Source organism: Microtus ochrogaster, chromosome 26, assembly GCF_000317375.1.
Source record: "Microtus ochrogaster isolate Prairie Vole_2 chromosome 26, MicOch1.0, whole genome shotgun sequence".
Lineage (NCBI taxonomy): Eukaryota > Metazoa > Chordata > Mammalia > Rodentia > Cricetidae > Microtus > Microtus ochrogaster.
In genome coordinates this window covers 12,241,171-12,261,091 of record NC_022025.1, presented here as the reverse complement: position 1 = coordinate 12,261,091, position 19,921 = coordinate 12,241,171, and the positions used below count along the sequence as shown (strand labels likewise).

At 41.3% G+C, this 19,921-nt stretch overlaps 1 protein-coding gene across 4 annotated transcripts in view; it reads right to left on the bottom strand.

Moving 5' to 3' along the window:
• Magi2 (membrane associated guanylate kinase, WW and PDZ domain containing 2) overlaps positions 1-19,921 on the bottom strand; it is a 1,267,351-nt gene that overhangs the window by 539,993 nt on the left and 707,437 nt on the right. For all 4 annotated transcript variants that reach the window (XM_026784667.1, XM_026784668.1, XM_026784669.1 and 1 more), the window contains exon 3: positions 1,257-1,376. In XM_026784667.1, the coding sequence (XP_026640468.1) occupies positions 1,257-1,376 (120 nt within the window). The remainder of the gene's footprint in view (positions 1-1,256; positions 1,377-19,921) is intronic.

The window sequence follows — 19,921 nt, the reverse complement described above, 5'->3', positions numbered from 1 at the left end:
CCATGGGCTTCAACAAAGCCTTGCGCATCAAGTTGAGGCAGTACCAAGTTCCTTTTCCTGCTTTGAGGTTGGGCAAGGTAACCCAGCATGGGGAGTAGGTTCCCAAAAGCCAGCTCAAGCACCAGGGACAGGTCCTGACCCCACCGCGAAGCGCCCCATAAACAGAGCAGCCTACAAAACTGTCACACACACAGGCAGAGGACCTATGCTGTTCCCATGGAGGCCCCCTAGCTATCAGAGTCCAACTCGACTGTCTCTGTGGGTTTCCCTGACGTAACCTTGACCCCCAACCCCAATCCTACCGTCCCTACTCCCTCTCTTTAACATGGAGCTCAGCCCAGTGCTTGACTCTGGATGGAAACTGATCTGTTTCCATCAGTTACTGGATGACGGTTCTCTGAACCGTATCTCAAAGTCAGCAAAGGAGGAAGTGTACGGCCACTGATGACAATTGGCAGAACTCAGCTGTAGGGCGGGCGAAGCACATGCACAGATTACGAGTTTTGTGATTATTATTGATCAACATGAGCTGAGGCTCAGTAAAACAGGTTTCCTCTCCACACTGAATGATAATGCACTTTAAACATATAACACTGAAGAATGAAGTATTTCTGTTTTTGTTAGTTTTAAATATGCATGTACAAACATGACCACATCCTCAGCCTTTTTACTTCTCTTTTCCAAAGCTAACACTATCTTTTTGTAAATAAAAAAAAATAACATTAAGTTTCAGCAACATGACTTATGTTCAGAGGGAAGTTAAGAAGTCAGGTTTGGGACGGAGGCACATTCTGGCTCAAGTTTCCGTGTCCTTTGCAGCGAGACTTCTTTGTACAACTCTGCCTTTGTTCAAATTTGACCCAAGCACACAAGGAGACTTGTGTCTGCAGTAGAATTCAGAATTCACCTACAGATCATATTTTTCCTATCTCATGATTTTGCACGGGAGGTAAGTGGGGACCTGGGAAGTACAGCCACTTGAGAAAGCAAGATAAATAGTGACAGACTGGAACCTCTTTGGGATGCCACCAAAGCACACTTCCTCTGGAAGACCGCAGCTGAACCTCAGGAGGCAATCCCAGAGTTATGCCGCTCAGGTGACAGACACAAGTCCAGATTTGTCTTAACAAGTTTAGGGAATTATTTGATTAAAGCCCTTCGACCCAAACGACCGATGTATTTGTGACCTGTTGTCCTGATGCCCGCCAGTCACATGACACAATAAGCTCCGAATTTTAGCAAGACTCTGTGCTTACCTTCATAGGTCCCACTTTCGAGGAGAGCACCGCTTTTCTCCAGCTCCATAAAATCCTCGACGGTGATGAAAATGTAATCCACTCCAGGGACCTCCCCCTCCTTATGTGGCCTTGTGGTGCCTGGGGAAGAATTAAAACAAAAGAGACCTACTAAGCCTCGTGTTGCTGAACTGTAGAAACACCACCGTGCTTTTGAACACTCAAGAACACTTGTTCGTCCGTCCTGTGGGGTTGGCGGTTTACGTGTGGCCTTCTGTTTGTTTGGCAATGGCAAAAAAGCAGGGGAGGGGGAGATTAAAGTAAATGGACAAAGCTTTGTTTTTTTCCATTAATGTTACGTAGAGTTCATTGCCGAGGAATGCGGCTGAATAGATTTTATTCAGTGAAAACTGCAGGCCGCTGAGCCCTTTTTGAAGAGGTGGGCTGAAGTGTGGGCCGGGAGTCTACGCGCTCAGGAATTTACACGCTCCCTCCGCTCCCCTTAACAGACTTCTGTTGTTCTTCGGGTTGCTGTCTTTTGACATACAAATAAAATGGGAATGAGAAATTCAAGCAAATGTAAGTTTATCTTTGTGCTCGTCTGTGGGCTTCCCTTGTGGGGTGGATGCTTCAGAGAGTGTTCTCATTTTATACCAAAAGAATACATATTTGCATATTAAATCCAAGGGGTCACAGAGTAAGTACTAGTACTTCAAATTTAATACTAATTGGAACTGACTGATAATTAATAATAATAATAATGCTTACTATGTATAATGCTTATTATATATGCTGCATTAATAATTATAATGGTTGCAATATGACATATAAGCAAATGGACGTTCTTTTCAAGACTTTACTGTGTGTCCTGCGTTTCTTCTTTCTTTTCTTTCTCTACTTCTGCCAGGTGGGAGGTAACAGCTTCCCCAGGGTTCCCAGGCTGGATAGCGCTCTTGCTCCCTCTGTCTCCTACAGAGGGAATGGAGCTTCAGAGGGCCCAGTTCCCAAAGACCACCAGATGCGCTCTAGAGAAGACATGGTGTTCTAGGTTTGCTGTCCTGATAACAATGGGGAGTGAGGCAGGGCAATAGCGCAAGCGTAAGCAAGCACACGAAAACTCACAACTAATAAGCAAAATTATCCAAAACAACCTGTCAGGGGACCAAAAGCCCAGTAACCAATGATGTGCGCTCCTAGCCAATCACAACACGCCAGCAGTGATGGCCCGTTTCCAAAGGACCAACAAACCAAAAATGTTTCTGCGGCAGCTTAATTTCCTTAACTGCATGACAATCCCGACCTTTTTTTACAATCAAAGGAATGTCCTGGAGTATGTCATTGCCTTCGCTTCTCACCTTCTTCCCCAAATCCCCCCAGAAATGGGATCACACAACAAGCAGCAGGCTTGATGTCACCCAATATGGACAGACCTTTCCTTTTGCTTGCCTTTTGGGTCCTCCTTATCCTTTTTGGGGCTTTTTCTTTCTTACTTGCTGCCCCTCCTCTCATGCTCCTCCTGGGGCCCATCATGAATGGTGCCCTTCCCTGAAGGATGGGACCTTCCCTTCCCTGCACTGCCACCACCGCCTCCTTGAAGTTGGCAAAAGTTCTGTGAATCCCATGCGAGGGCCGCCGCCCTGGATCTTGCCCACCGTTTCCACATTTACCTGGCCTCCCACCCACAGCATGCAGAGCCTGGAGCAGAAGCTGCCTTTTCTGGCCATTTTGTTTGAGCTATTCCTGCAGCACTTAGAAGCTGAAGTGGGTCGCTCAGTCAGAGATTCTGTATGAAGCGTCCTGCAGTGACAAGGAACCATCGATACTTCCTTCCTAGCTGGGCCCCTGGAGACTACATCAGGCCCTCCAGTCCTAGGCAGGAAGAAAAGCAGGCCTGCCCGCAGCTCCTTCTACACTTGGCTAATACAAATATAGGAAGCCATTTAAAGCCCTAGTTTTCCTAAAAGTCTCCTTTTACTTCCGACTTCTTGGGACCTTCTGGGGACCCAACCTTTTGAGGATTTATAGTCAAAGATGTGTAAGAGCCTGTCCGGCAAGCCAACCCAAAACAGGTACAGCCCCAAATGCTGGAGGTGGAGGGGGGGGAATACCCCAGGTGTGGTTATAAAAAATCCATAACTCCCACTAGGTCATTCAACAAAAGTAAAATAAAAAGGATGAGACGAGGCAGTGTAATAGCGCAAGCACAAGCAAGCACATACAAACTTCACAAGGAGTAAGCAAAATTGGCCAAGACATGGTTACCAAAGACACACACTCGTAGCCAATCACAACACTCCAGCAGTGATCACCAGTTTCAAAAGGACCAACCAAAAACGTTCCTGTGGCAGCTTGATTTTCCTAACCCCATAAAACCCCAACCTTTTTCTAATATAGTACTTCTGGATTGGAATCTCCTGGACTCTGTGTCCTTGCCTCTGCATCTTTTCATCCCCTGTCCCCCACCCCCCGGGGAAATGGGGATCGCACAAGAGGCAGCAGCAACGAGCCTGCTACAGGGAAGAACATAGAGAGAAACAGTAAAGGCCACAATGCCACAACTACTTCCTTTCTTTCTCTTTCTATATTATCCACATACAGTATTTTTGCATGGTCAGAATAAAGTTTACACAATGCACACCTACAAACAAACAGTTAGAGAGAAAAACACAGAAGCAAAGCGGTACATTGGCAGGCATCTTTATAATTAAATATTCCCAATACAGTCTACACTGTAGAAAAAATATCTTAAATTCACTTAGTTTTGATTTTTACAACTTTATTAACTTTGTCATGAAAGTAGCCAGTTACTTGTGTTGGGTTCTATTAGGCTCAAATCTTCACTGCAAGTGAGTATCAAGGCTATGCTATGGAAATTAATGAGGTAAAAATAATTCTTATTAGAATTTTAAAAGCTGAAATGCATTATTTTCTAGGGTTAAGTTTTACAACCCATCTTTGGGGTTTGCAAAACATTTTTTTTTGAATTACACTTTGATGACTTGCCCCTCAATTTGTTATTTTATATAATTTAATTAAGCTACCTTGTGCAGTATTTCCTGTAGCTTTTATGCTACAAAATATAAACCTCCCACACCTAATATGCATAATTTGTTGTCAAATTAATGTTTCTATGAGAACTTTTAGCTTTTAATATCCTGACTTTTATGTGCTTAACCCTTATGAATTAAAAAGACATTAAAAGAGTTTTTGGCAATCAGTTTGTTGTTCTACTGATTTAGAGTACACTCTAATCATTAAGCAAACTTGCATCACGAAGACCCAATTTTCCTAGCTAATTTATCTCCATGTTTCAGGAGTCACGTGCTTAGATTAATTCATGCCTGCTGTATGGTAATACAGCCACAGCACAATGGAAACTCAGGAGGGCATGCTTCAGGCCAATCCAGAGCAACAAGTTCTAGTGGAGATGCTTGGTGGCTGTGGCCTTCTTGGGTTCCTGAGTGTTTTCCCGCCTCCACACCGGCCTCGGTGCGATACATCCACACCACCTGTGGCACACTCCACCGGGTTACTGCATGCTGATACTCCCCTCCATCCAGTTACAGCACGCTGACATCCCCTGGGCACGGCATGGCCTCATCGTCTCTCGGGACGTTCTCCAATCTGAGCACTGCCTTTTTGACAGGGATGTTGGAGCTTTGTACCCTTGCCTCTCTGTTTCTCTGAAGTGATAACCTCCACTTCCTTGATTTCTCTTTTCTCCTTCCCATTCCTCACAGCTGTTTCATGTGCCTTCTAGTCACTAAGGTATGAGAACTACCTGGGATCTCTTCCATCATTTACTGGACCTCCATGGCCCACTTGTAGTAAGACCCAGAGGCTATTCATAGACCGAGGCTGGTGCAGGAAACTAGACTTGAACTTGGCAGGGTTCAGTGGTTTTGATATCACCTCCATTGTACTCCATTATCCATGCCTTCCTAAAGTTGTACCACACTCCTTCATTTTTCAAGATTCCCTTTTTTTTGGCTTTCTACAGAAGACACACTCTCCTTCCTTGGCAAAACAGATGATGGTTTAAGTCAAAACCTTCACTACCTCAACTTGCTTTGCCTGCATCATGATTCATATTTCATATTTTCCTTCACAATTAACACTTGATTGCAATTATACATTTATCTTAGATGATGCCCTTCTCTTTTGCTTTGTTTCAAATTTTAATGTTTTTCAAAACTTGAGGCTACATGTATATTTTTTCCAATTTTAAACAATAAGGTTTCCTTTAATGTAGTATATCTCTATTACATTCCCAGCCCTGCATACATGCACATGAACATGACATACACCACACAGACTCACAGACAGTCAGGCAGACAGACAAACAGGCACACCCACAACCCCACTCACACAGGGTCATAAAGGCTCCTATTCTGCTTTGCTTCCAAATCTCTAAACGATTTAGGATGCCTATTGGTTTTCTGCCTCAGTCATTATTTCTTGGGTTTGTAGCTAATGAAAATGAGCATCTCCTGGTATTTCCCCTGCTCACAAACACCACTTTCTAGTCTCTTCTCTCCGTCCCTTACTTTTCATAGAAAATCTTGTATTTGGATGACTGCCTAACACATACATTTGATACTATGTAAATCTGTTCCCATCTGAACCCTGATACTTTTTCTTATTTCTCAAGTAATTTTTGATTCCTCTAGATGTACTGTTTTTCTTGCAAAGTTTACACAGATGAATTAATTCTATTGACAAGTTCTCTCTTGGTTAGATAAATGCCTTCTCGAAATGTGAAACTTTATTTAGTTTTCATCAAGTTTCTCTGGCCAAGAAATCACTCCAGCAGCCTCTGAACTGCTCCCATCTGGACTTCATCAGGCCTCCCACGGCTGCCAACAACCTGAGACTCTCAGGACCATTTTTGTGGGTCCTGCACTCATGTTGGCTGAGCCAGTCATTCAGAGGCTTCTTTCTTGTCAAGGGTAGCATGGAAGCCACACTGGCGTGAGATTTTACAGGTTGGAAATTGTCCTTATTCCACCTGCACAAGTGGGAAATTTGACAGCATTTCAGGAACATCTCATGGTAAAACCCACTTCTTCATTCTCTGCTCAGACTCTCACCAGCATCCTTTCTGGAAACTTCCCCGACAGCCACTTTCTAGTGTGCCTTCCATCCTTAATCTCAGCTTCAACTCTTTGGTGAGTTTAATTATCCTGGCACTTCTTGGTGTGATCTCATGTTACTTTGTCTCTTACACCTGCACTGCTGTCCTGGGCTGGGTAAGGGTCTTGTCCCTGCAAGGTACCCTCCCTATTTTAGGTGATATATTCTCCCTAACCTCCTCTTTATTCATTCTCTGGCCAAGAGCAAAGGTTGGCAGCATGGAGAGGGGAACATGCTGAAAGCTTCCGCATGGGAGTGAGGGCACTCTGCACACACTAAGGTGCTGTTCAGTGTGTAAAGTCCACACACCCTGTAAGGCGGTGTTCAGGGTGTAATCACTGCACAACCTGAGGTGCTGTTCCGAGTGTAAGCTCCACACACCCAAAGTTGCTGTGCAGGGTCTACCAAACTCTAGTTTTGTTTTGTTTTTTTTTTCAGGGTCATACTCCTGGCACATGTGAGAGGGTATTACTTCAGAGTTTTCAGGCCAGGTGTGGTGGGGACAACATTAACCCCAGCACTCAGGGGATATAGGCGGGTGGATTTCTGTGAGTCTGAGGTCAGACTGGTCTACACAGTGAGACCTCACAAATTATAACAATAAGAGAAAGAAGAAAACATTTTTTTTCAGTTAAATGATTCTCTCTTTTGCTTTCTCTTTAATCTACACCATCGGAATGACTCTTGCTAGGAAGAAAAACAATACCTTCAACTGTACATTATTGTAGATGAGAGTATAAGCTTTGGGTTCAACCTGAGAGTCCTGTGGTTTCCTATCAGTATTATTTGAAATATGGTCCTTTGTCTTTTGAAGTCTGGCATTCTTATGCATCACAATGGAACTAATGTAGACAGCATCTTTGTAAGCTAGTGTGTGGAGCAAATGAAGCATCCTAGAAGATGGATAAGATAATGTCGGACACAGGGTAAGCACTTGAGAAGAACCATATCATTGTTAAGGGTAGCATGGAAGCCACACTGGCGTGAGATTTTACAGGATGGAAATTGTCTTTATTCTACTTGCACAAGTGGGAAATTTGACAGCATTTCAGGAACATTTCATGGTAAAAACCACTTCTCCTTTCTAGTATTATCTTTCTTTTTAGTATTGCTGTGAATATTAAAAATTGAAAGTTCTCATAGAAACATTAATTTGACAACAAATTATGCATACTAGGTGTGGGAGGTTTATATTTTATAGCATAAAAGCTACAGGGAATACTTCACAAGGCAGCTTAATTAAATCATATAAAATAACAAATTCAGGGGCAAGCCATCAAAGTGTAATTCAAAAAAATGTTTTGCAAACCCCAAAGGTGGGTTATGCCTTTTTTTTAGTATTGCTGTAGAGTCGCCATGCTAACTTGTTTTTGTTTTTATGAATTCATGCTATAATACTGAACACTTAAAATGTACTAAGCAATATTGTAAATGCATGTGGTATAATTTGGAAGACCGCAGAATACCACTGCTCTTGTAGAAGTTATTTAAGGGAAACAGAAAATTAATTGAAAACTATGTGATATGTAGCATTTTATAATGAAGTCGAGGTTCTGTAATAGGTCATTAGAACTTATGCACAATTCAGTGGTCAAGTGCTGAGACTTCTAAGTATCAGCAAATATTGATTGGGTAAAGGTCGAAGAGAGAAACTGTGAGAAAAAGACCTCAAGGGAAGTAGATACTGTGGGCTTCAGACTCCTCAGAGAGACTATAGACCTCTGGGAGCCAACAGAAGAGTCACACAAAGTTTTGTTTTTGTTATTGCTGCTTTGTTTTTGTTTATTGAAAAGAGCACTAAATTCTTAAATAAGTAACTTATTATATATACACATATGTGTGACTATACTTACGTATAATATATGTTATATAAATATGTGTGTAAATGTATATATTCTATTCTTAGTATATTACATCATTTTGTTTGAGTCATTTGATTGGACAGATTAATGCCCAGCGTAGCTTTTTTCTGAACATTCAAAGTTAGTTTCAGCAGACTGGCAATAAGAGTGCAGGATGGGTCCCAATACCGGATCCATAGGTACACACAAGCATTCACACGTTTGGGATGACTCAGTAGGTGATGTGCTGTCCACCAAGCCTGGCAGCCTGAGTTCAATCCCCAGGTCCCCCACAGAGGAAGGAGACAATTGACTCCTACACATTGTCTTCTGATCCTCAGTTGTGCACTATGGCGCGCGCGCACACACACACACACACGCACACACACACACAAATAAATATAATTTAAAAAGTAAAAAAAAAAATCAAAATTCACATATCAACCCTCAAATTTAAAAGAAGAATCCCTGCAATACAGGGATTTTAACACTAGAGTTGGGCCGTCTACATCGATTTCTGTTCTAATGTTTTCTGTATGTAGTCCTACATGGAAACACCGTCTGTTTGATAATTGATATTCTCGCCATGCACTCAAATAAACAACAGCGATGCAAGGTATTACAAAACATGAATGCCATGGCAACCGTACCCTCATTACCCTCAGCAGCAGGAGCGGCACAGCCAGACGTGCTGAAAGTCCCCAAATGTTGCTGGTGGTGTCTTACTTTTAGAGTCTGTGAGACTTAAAATAACTAATTTCATTGGGGTTATTTGCAAGTAAGAAACTTCTTTTGAATAGAGGTAAAAGATGGCTTAAAAAAATGATCTAAGCGCGACAAAACTAAAGAATTCAATCTGTTTTATCTGCTGAGGCACCAAAATGTGGTCTGCAATGTCTTGATCACCGCTTCCCTTTGGATGTCACCATCAAACAGACAGGTGTTAAGACCTGGGTTGGAAGAAGTTTTGTGCTGTTTGCTGACTCATTCAAAAAGCATCAAAATGCTGACGAAGCTTTAATGGTCATTTAACTTTAACTGCAAAGCCCAATACCTTGAACAATAAAGCAGAAAGCGTTCTTTCAGGATTATGCGTCCAGGAAGAAAGGTTACAGTTAGTGTTAAAGCAGCCGGTGAGCCGGAAGAGAAAAAGCAGCTGGAGATCTAGGAACTCTTGTTTGGGGGAGGTCACGTGATTCTGAGAGGAGAGCCAATCCATGTGAAGGGAAGTGAAGCGAGGTGATGCGAGGCACAAGGGGCACAGCGGCAATTTGCAGGTGAAGGTGATTCATGTGGTGGCTGAAAAAGCAGGTATGCAGGAGTTCCTGAAATGGTTCCTCACCTTATTTTTATGCTGAAATAATTATAGTTTCCCAACCATATTATTCCCAACTCATAAGATTGCGAATAGAGAATTGACAGGGAAGCAAGACTCAGCACCAATAACAAGTCATCCCCCAGTATCAGGAGGGGGGCGGCAGGAGGATCAAAGGGAGCTACAGTGGTGATTCATCACAGAGCTGGAGTTGAAGCATTTCCTTACCACTTTCCGTTGGCTATAATTTTCCAAAATAGTGCAGAGAGAACTTCAAAATCAATTATATTATCTAAATTATGGTTTATGTATTTCGATATCATTTCTTCTAGACCATTCCTCAATAGGAAGAAAACGTAGAAATGAGGAGGAAATTCTATTAATTGAGCCTATGCTTTGTGTCGCACTGCTTAGCTTCTTAAAAGCGAACAACTGATGGTTAACTGGCCAGTTAAATACTGTGTGAAGAACACCTCGGTCAGAAGGGAATAAAGGCACCCAGGGCTGAAAACTCAGTGTCTGAGGAGAATGAGGTTCCTCACAAATGGTTAGTTTGCTGATGCGCAGTAAAAGCTTCTTGTAGGAAGCTTATGAAGGCTGCTTGTCGTTTGGTAGCCATGGCAACTGGGAATGCCAATTGAATTTTTAAAAATTGGACTTGCAAATGAAAAAGCATTACCCCTTTCACCTTGGGAAGGAACACGAAGGACATCTGTGGTGAATAGAAGTCTATAGCACATTTCCTCTCGGCCTTTTGCTATGTCTTAATTCTGTAAAGATGACTTTGAAAACATCACTGACTTCAGGAAAAATCCATCAAGGTAATGGTTCGGCGCAGTAACCTACTCTGATCCATTCTGATTCGCTGGCAAGTTCTACGCTGTCTGCTGTTGCGTGTGTCAAGAGAGGAGTCCGCAGCTGATTACCAACCGCCAACATGTTTTACGCAGATGGGTCACTGGAAAGAATCTGAGAAACTTCTCCATGTTTCTTACAACGTTCTTTCTCTTTCTTCCTGGTGTTTCTCAGCCTCAAGCTAGAGAGAATAAACTGTAACAGCCAGGGTAATTTCTTTGGGATCTGATCTTCAATAAACTCATTCGTATATTCCTAAAGACACTCCTTCCGTGTGTGAGTTGCTCATTAGCAAGTGTGAACATCACAACAGATTTGTGTGCATTTCAATACAAACATCGATGAGATTCCTTTGGCCAAATGCCTTTAATCAGTTTTTACATAATCAGTCCAGGTTGATTATATCACACTTAATTTTAATGATCTAATATTTAAAATCAGCCCACAAATCACAATCCCAGAGAGCCTAGACAACAATGAGGACACTAAGAGAGACATACATAGATCTAATCTACGTGGGTAGTAGAAAAAGACAAGATCTTCTGAGTATACTGGGAACATGGGGACTTTGGAAGAGGGTTGAGGGGGAGGAGAGAGGCAGGGAAGGGGACAGAGAAAAATGTAGAACTCAACAAAAATCAATAAAAAAAATGGTTTGTTTAATTCATCTCAACTTAGTGTGAACACCCAATAGTCATATTACAATATAGGCCAGAACTCCAGGACTTAAACACGCCTACAGAGTAGCTGGGAATAGAGGCACATGCCACCCCACCCGGAAATGCTTTCTGTTGAGACAAGGTCTTCAGGCAAACATATCTAGTCATCAATTCCATGTTCATACACAGAACTCTATCTCTACTGTAAACACTAGCAGAAAGAGGATTAAGGTAGGGTAATACCGCTTAAAAGTTAAGGCTTAGGCTAGGATACAGCTCAGTAGTAGAGTGCTTGCTTGGCGTGAATGAGACCCTGGCTTCATCCCCAGCACTACCCGCTCCAGCCCCGCCACACACACATGCACACAAATCTTTGTTTGTTTTCCTCCACGACGTGAGTTCAAAACCCCCAATGTCAAGTAAGAAAGAGAAACAATTTTCCAGGGTGATAATTTTAAGTTGATGTGTGTATATGTACACTTTCTGTCTTAAGATATGCATATTACATGATCATATGTAGTTACGGATAGTACCAACATAACGTTCACTACTCACACTCAAGCACTTTGCACCAAGAAAAACTAGGGCAAAGTGAAGCTGTTCATTCCCTCGCTCATTCATTTATTAATCCACATGAATCATCATCACTCTGGTTGCAGTTAATCTATACTCTAAATCTTGGGGTGTATGTATATGTGAGTGAGATAGGCACATGTTCATGTGTGTGTGCAAGCATGCTTAATAGGTGATGGTGCATATGGTGTACATGAGAAAGGAGACCGGAAGTCAATGCTTGGTGTCTTCACCGATTGTTCTCTGCCTTGCTTCTTTTTGAGACAGGGACTCTCCCTAAGCCTGGAGGGCCTTGATTCCGCTACAAGACTAGCTATTGGCCTCCAGGGATGCTCCTGTCTCCTGTCTTCCTACAAGACTAGCTATTGACCTCCAGGGATACTCGTGTCTCCAGTACCTAAGTTACGGACCCGGGTTGTGGGTCAGGCTCTTCACCTACAAACATCTCTCAGCTCTACCCACTCTCTCCAATTCTTTTATTCTCAAGCTCCTCCCCTTCACCTACCGGATAGCAGAGGACACTGCAGTTCAGAAAGTCAGGATCCTCACAACAATTCTCTCTGCTTCACTTAGATTCACAACACAGAATCTGGGTGCAAGACTACATAGAATGATTCATCACAATCAAAGGGGACCCGCGGGGGTCTGCGTAGTGGAAATTTTGATCCATTCTTAAAACGCACAGAGAAAGCACAGCTCGGTTCAGGGTCAGGGAGGAATGCAGAGTCACCGGTGAAAGAGGGGCACACACCATGATCTCAAGATTCTGGATGAGACGAGATGACGAACAGCCCATTTAGTTTCCAATTAATTTACTGTTGAAACTTTTATTTTAATTCTTCAATATTTAATTTAGATAAGCTCTCCCTATGCCATTCTATAGGATGCATTAAAAAATAGGTCTTAGTCTCCCTAATGTATTATTTAGCGGATAATATTTCAGGATTATATACTGAGCTTAAAGAAAAACCGGTGACTTTTTATAGAAACAATATACATATATTTAGTTTGATGCTTTTATACTGTTTTCATGTAAAATGAATCTGGGCCAGAATGAGACTACACAGGCAGCCACAGCCCTGTGAGGGCTGCAGACACCACCATGACCCTCACTGCAAGGTTTAGGGAACCGTAATTCTATCATTTTATCACTATTAGAATCTTGCCAGGGCATTAACTTTTAGTGTCAACGCATGTCTCTGTGGCATCTGTAACGTGAAATTCCCAAGGCAGATCCTCGAGTGCAGAAACCGCAGAATACCAGAAACTACATAGGAAAATAAAAAGGCAAATAACTACCCAGAGATTTCAAAGCATATAAAGGGTGGTGAAATTATAAGGCATGCATTGCTTAATTGAGTTATCAAATATTGTTTTCTCCCCACTGAGATTATAAACTACTCGACTATCGAACTATCATGGAGGCAATGAAAAGAAGCTAGAAGGGATAAGTATGGAAAGAAAGAGGTCCAGTATCCCAGGTAAGGCGCATCCATTCTAGTTAAAAATCTTGAGTTTAAGAACTTGCTATACATTCAGTAGAGCGTATGCACACAGTACTTGCAATTGTCTCTATTCTGCTTTATCACCAAACTTAGCTTACACTTGATGGACCGTAGAACAGAAACACATAAGTACTCCCTTGCTTTTGAAAATAAAATATTGTAGAATCATGGGATATTTTAACAAAAAAAAAATACTTAGAGCCCTTAATTCTAAGTGTCATTGAACCGTCATGTTTGCCCAGTATCTGCTTATATTTTAAGGGACAGCAGACAGTTGCTCCTATTCACATCAGCGTGATGGTGGGGCAGCCATCAAATATTGCATTCCGCTCCCTGGATGGGCTGCAAGCGGCTTAGCAGAAAAAGAGGAGTGTTCAGCACTGTGCTAGGGAGAAACACGGAAAGTGTGTGCCATGGGAGATGGCACAACTGGCAGCCCCACATCTACAGAACTCCTTAGGTTTCAGGGACAGCAGGACGCGCTGTCCAATTGTCGTCCCCTGCAGGACTCTTCAATCTTAATTTCAGGTCATTCGACTCCCTTCCTGATTGGCCAGCAAGAGAAAGTGGATAGAGAGAAAGCAATGCATTGTGAGTGGCCAGACATTCATTTGAAACCGTTGTTAGAAATTTTTACAACAGTGCATTAGCATAAACCAGAAATACAATGCGTAAAAACTGTTCTCTCCAAAGACTCTTAAATCGTTATTCCCAAGAGTTGCAGTTGTCATGAGAAATAAAGAGAAGTTTTATGAATTAGAAACACAAAAGAGAACTTGAAGAGAATTTCAAAGGACCGTTAGTTGGGGCATTCTGGCAAGAAAGTTACTGAGTTAATACTGGGTTATCAAAAAACAAATATTGGATAGTTTTGGAGAAAAAAGTTTGTAAAAAAAGTTTTAGAAAAAGCCTTACCTCCCTTATAGAAGAGAAAACAGTTTCACTTGCCAGAAATGAGACACCATACAAAATAATGTTGGGAATACAGCAAATCCAAAGCTGACTCAGAACAGCCCCTAGTACTATAGTGATGGAGAGCTCCTTCCTAAGAGAGTCACAGACCCTAGCTCTGAGGCACCTAGCATGAAACATCATCTTCTATAAAAAGTGCTGGATAGTCTGGAAGCAGGAAGTGAGAAAGGCTCAGACTGACTAAATTGGAATGCACCGAATACTCGAATCCCTATCAGAACCAAAAATAAAGGCATAATACTCCAAAGCAAAGTATGTAGCTCTTGTTTTATTGGTTAGAATCTAAGTACTCTGGGCTAGGGATCCACCAACTTCCTGCTAGATTGTCTCAGTTTAACCAGCAAGGCCATCCCTGGGGCCACTTTTACACTCTGCTACAATAGCTGGGAACCCTCACTTGGGACACATCAAACAAAGGAGTCAGGCTCTGGTCCCGTAAGATTGTATCGACAAGTCAGCACCCATATGTGTGCTCCAGGCGCAGGCCTTCCCTCGCTTCTAGGTTTGGATGTTTGTGTCTCTGTGTTCTTGGTTCCTTGACTTGCACTGATCAACAGAAATATGCAGCCCAGTGAATGTGTTTGAGTGTATGCCTTCAATACAAAGACAAGAGTGATAAAATATTTCACAAACCCATCATTTTCCACCTGAAAATTTCTTATGGACAGTGAACATGGAAGCTTCATAGTGTACAAAAAAGGGAGAGGGGTGAGAACCGAGAGTTCCCGGGGTTTGTCTTCCTAATTTGAAGAAACGGTTGTCAAGGGTATCTTGCATTTTGTGACTCTGCCTCGTATCTGTTCCTTATGAAGGGAGGTGAGGATGCTTTTCAGTGCCCGAGGTAGTAGATTGAAGGATTTGTGTATTTTGAGGTGAATCATATCTTTCTGTCCTTGCCTTCATTTTAGGCAGAGACATTGGAATTCAGTGGATATTGAGCACAGATGGAGCATTAATCCTCTTAATGCCCAAAACAAATATAACTTCTGACATTTTCTACCTGAAACACATTATATTTATGCAAAATTTTCACTATGAATACCAAGCTATCTATCATTTTGTAGAGAAAGTGACATCCTGTCATTTTATATTTAATAAGAAAGAAATGTATTGATACTTGGGTTCAGTGACTTGGTTCAGTGGGTAAAAGCACTTGCTGCCAGGCCTTTCCACCTGAATTCCCTCCCCACAAACCACATGATGGAAGGAGAGGACCAGTCCACCATGTCCTCTGATGTGGGATTCCCCTCCCTATGCTATGAATATGTTTTATTACCACTGGTTAATGAAGAAGCTGCTTCTACCTACGGCAGGGCAGAATATAGCTAGGTGGGAAAACTAAACTGAATGCAGGGAGAAAGGAGGCGGAGTCAGGCAGAAGCCATGTAGCTGCCAAAGGAGAGAGACACCTGAACTTTACTGGTCAGCCTCATGGCGATACATTGACTAATAGAAATGGGTTAGTTTAAAATATAAGAGTTAGCCAGGAATATGCTTGAGCCATTGACCAAACAGTGTTGTAATTAATATCGTTCCTATGTGATTCATCGGGTCTGGGTGGCTGGGAAATGAATGAACAGTTTTAGTTGACAGTCTTCTAACCTCCACACATTAGCCGTGGCACAGACACGTCTGTGCACATACACAAGCACATGTGCATGCACACACACACACAAATTAAAAAATGCAATAAGAATAAAAATATGTTTATACTTGCAATAAATGAGCAGTTACATGATAAGATATGTAAATAATGCACATAAGCTTCAGACTTAAAGCTGTGATTCAGCAAGACTAGCATAATACATGAAACAAGACAAAGCCGTAGAGAATATCTTGTGCTGGCAATCCAAGGTATTTGCTTTTGCACTGTGCAATATCAAATTATTGAAAGTAATTTTGCTATAGGGCTCGCTCCAGTAGAAACAATCATCTGCTAAAATTTAATATGTTTAGTGATTATATACATGTATATGTGTACGAGGCACAGACTTTCATGTTTTTTTTACAATCTCTTTAGTTGCATGGGCATATGTGGCATACTGAGAATGAATTTTTCAGTGCTAGAAAAGTAAGAGGATCATGGAATGCGGGCAAGGAAATTAAAAGTTTAAATTTCCTATTGTAAGTCTTGTTAATAAGTGATAACATTTATGGGGCTCTAGTCTTGGGTGAGGCACTGTGCACTCCGCACACTCAATCTCACGTATGTCTCTTCCTAACTCCTCAAGCAGGGAATACATTCGTGTTACAGCTTGGGTGCCTTGTTTTGGTCACGGGAATTAAGCGCCAAGATTCACAGGCAGCCAGCCAGGCTGCAGAGCCCCTTCTGGGCAGCAGCAGAGCTCTTCATCCTCACCCATAGATACTGTGGAAGACAGACAGGCATGAGGCCAGCTGATGCCCTTAGGGGTCAACCGCAGCCCATAGCACATTCAAACCAACGTTATGTCAGCAAAGAATAATAAAAGTAAGAATCCATATCCTAAGGAGAAGCAGGATAAAGAAAGTGTTAAACTGCTGTTAAGTTATAATAGGGCAATGAAGGAAAAGATAACGGACAGCTCAGAAAGTAACTAGGGTGTTGATAGCTCTCATCTCTTCCTCCCTGCATTCTCTTCTGTTTACTCCACCCACCTACAGGCTGGCCTATCAGATGGGCCGAGGCAGTTTCTTTATTTAACCAATGACCTTCCTCCATCACTAGGGACTGCAAACAAGAGGAATCTTTAGGAAGAAAAGCCTGGAGCTATTGAAGCAGGAGGCAGCAAACATCTTAAGAGGTGTCAGCTGTGCGAAGAAGAGGTCTGGAGGCATAAAACACTAGAGATAAGGTGATTATTATTGTTATATGAAGTATGTTTTCCTCTTTAAGGTCATGTTATAGAAATAAATCTTGTAAAAAAAATGTGACTTTTGTAAATTTCAACAAATATTTGCTGCCTACACAGCTGTTAAAGAAACAAAGAATAAAAGTGACATCCTATGAGGCTCAAGTTACTAAGAGAGAGACGATTGCCTTCACCCGAACAAAATTATTGCACAATTAAGGACAGAGTGTACACATGAAGGAGAACCTGGAGGTCATAATATCAATCTCTTGAAAATGAGAAGGGGATTAAAGCAAAGATCCGAGCCACGCTGTCACCTGAAATGTACAACCACAGCAGCGGAAAGGCTGAAGCAGAGGGAAGGGGACGCAGTTTTGCTCTGCTTCTCTTTGCCTTTCTGTCGTCCTTGTATTGCTGGGAATTGAACCCAGGTCCTTCCATGTATTGCATCACTGACTCTACCTTTTACATTTTATAAGTGAAGTGTTAAGAAGGCTAATTATAAGTTAAGCACAGGTGCTTTTAAACCAAAGCAACATGTCAGCACACCCATGTGCACATACAGCTGGATTAAAGCAAAGCAACATGTAAGCACGCCCATGTGCACACATCTGCATAGAAAAAGCAATTGTACACTTGCTTTAGAAGAACAAGGCCCTGCTACATGCTGTCTGTAACTAAACATAACAGGAAAGTCAGAAAAATGAATGAGACTTTTAGCAATGATAGTGCAGCTCATTTAAAACAAATGAAAATTAAAAATAAAGGAAAAGAATAGATGTGATATTTTATGCTGATCTTACTGATTTTTGTTATTGTTAATATCACAATAGGCAACTTTTTAATTCAGCTAATAAAAATTATGCCTCAAACAAGTAAAAACCGTAATAACATCAGGAAAGTAGATTTTAGAAAAATAATACTTAATAAAAGATGAGGGTTACTTCATAATAGTAAAGTTGGCAATTATAAATTGAGAAAATGCCTATGTGTTTGAGTATCTAATAATGGAGATTCAAAGTACATGGAATAAAATCTTAGATTTCCAATGAGAAAATGACAGTTCCACAATTCTACTGAGATCCAAACAGAGTCTCAAAAAAAACTTGACAGAAGTACACAGAAAAGCCGTAAAGATATGAACATGGATGTAGTGGGAATTCTAATTGGTCTTAATAATAAAATCCAGGGTCAGATACTGGGGTGAATGTTGAAAGATCAGAGAAGTAATGCAGCGAGACTTTTTGCTCCTCCTGCCTTATACTCCCCTCTCTCCACCCAGCCATAATCCATCCCGTCTCCACCTCCCTAGTTTTGGAAGGTGCGTGCCTTCTAAGTACTAGGATTAAAGGTGTGAGCCACCACCACCTGGCTCTGTTTCCCTTTTGGATGGGATCAATTTCATATAGTTCAGGGTGTCCTTGAACTCACAGAGATCCCTCTGCCTCTGTCTCCTGAGTGCCGGGATTAAAGGTGTGCACCACCACTGCCTGGCATCTATGACTAACTAGTGTGGCTAGCTCCATACTCTGATCTTCAGGCAGGCTTTATTTGTTACAGCACAAACAAAATATCACCACTCATGAGCAAAACCTAACTGACATTCAAAGAGCTATCTGTTATATGGGAGCATAATGTATATTATTTTAAATTTATTTTTGATGTCTTCATGTAAATATTATATTTTTATTTTAATTTACTTTCAGGTATAGTGAGTGTTTTGTCTACATATATGTACACCACATGTATGTTTGATGGACAAAGAGGGCAGAGAAGGTGGTAGATCCATGGGCACTGGAGTTACAGATTCTTCTGAGTCATAATTGAATCTTGGTTCTCTGGGAGAGCAGGGAGGGCTCTTAACCACTGACCCAACTCTCCAGCCCAACAACTGTATTTTCTTTGTAAGTTTACATTAAAAATTTACTAAAATCATTCTATACCATAAAACATGCTTCAAGAATTCTAAAAAATACAAATAATAAGAACTATGCTTGCAGACATAATGAAATTATCAGAGTCCAGGTAAGAAAAAGATCTGCGAAATCCCTTGATAATAGGCATTAAATAATATCCTTTCAAGTGGACTGTTGGGTCAGGGAAGGATTATTTTTTAACTTTTAGAAAACCAACAAAATATGAATTTTGTAGACTGTTTCTAAAGTAAGAAATTGAGAAATTTTGTTAGAGCAAATGGAGAAGATTCAAATCAAGTAATTTAGAGACTGGAAAAAAGTAGACCAGATTAGACCCTAAGTTACAGAAAACAAACAACACGGATCAAGGTGGAAATAATGAAATTAATAGCTAACTCTTTGAGAAGATTAATAAAATTAATAACCCCTTAAACCAGACTGATTCTGAAACAGAGAGGACATGAATTAGCCATCCTGTGGTGCCCCTGAAGGATTTTGTCCAGTGTCTTTTATGGACACGTGTACCCAAATCCCAGAAATTCTTAGTCTTTCCTAGGCTGACGCTGTGCTCACATGTACTCTGTACACAGCTGTACACATACTTTACCCATCTCTATATTATTTATAATGAATATAGTATCAATACTGTGAAAATAAATAATCATTTCATTGTATTGTCTGAGTACAATTTTAGAGCACACCAATGAGCGAGCAGGTGAGTGGTGGGCACTTGGTGCATGCTAGACAGAGGCTGTCAGACTGTGAGAGGGGGCGTCCCTCGGGCTCTGTCCACGTAGCACCTCATTTCCGTGGATTCAGCACAGCACTTGCTAGGTGAAAACTCAAATACTTACTCTTGGAGATGTCTGGGACCTTTGGTCATTTTTGCTCCTTTAAAGAACTCAGGCTAATTGGATGTGTATGTACAGAACCAGTAGATATTGTGGGCCAAATATGTCAATAATGCCAATAAGACAACTCACTTCTGAAGATTTGACGGATATTAAAAGCTTTTTACAGAGTATTATAATTAAAAATACCTCTAAAAATTTGATAATTTAGATAAAATGAACAAATAACTTGAAA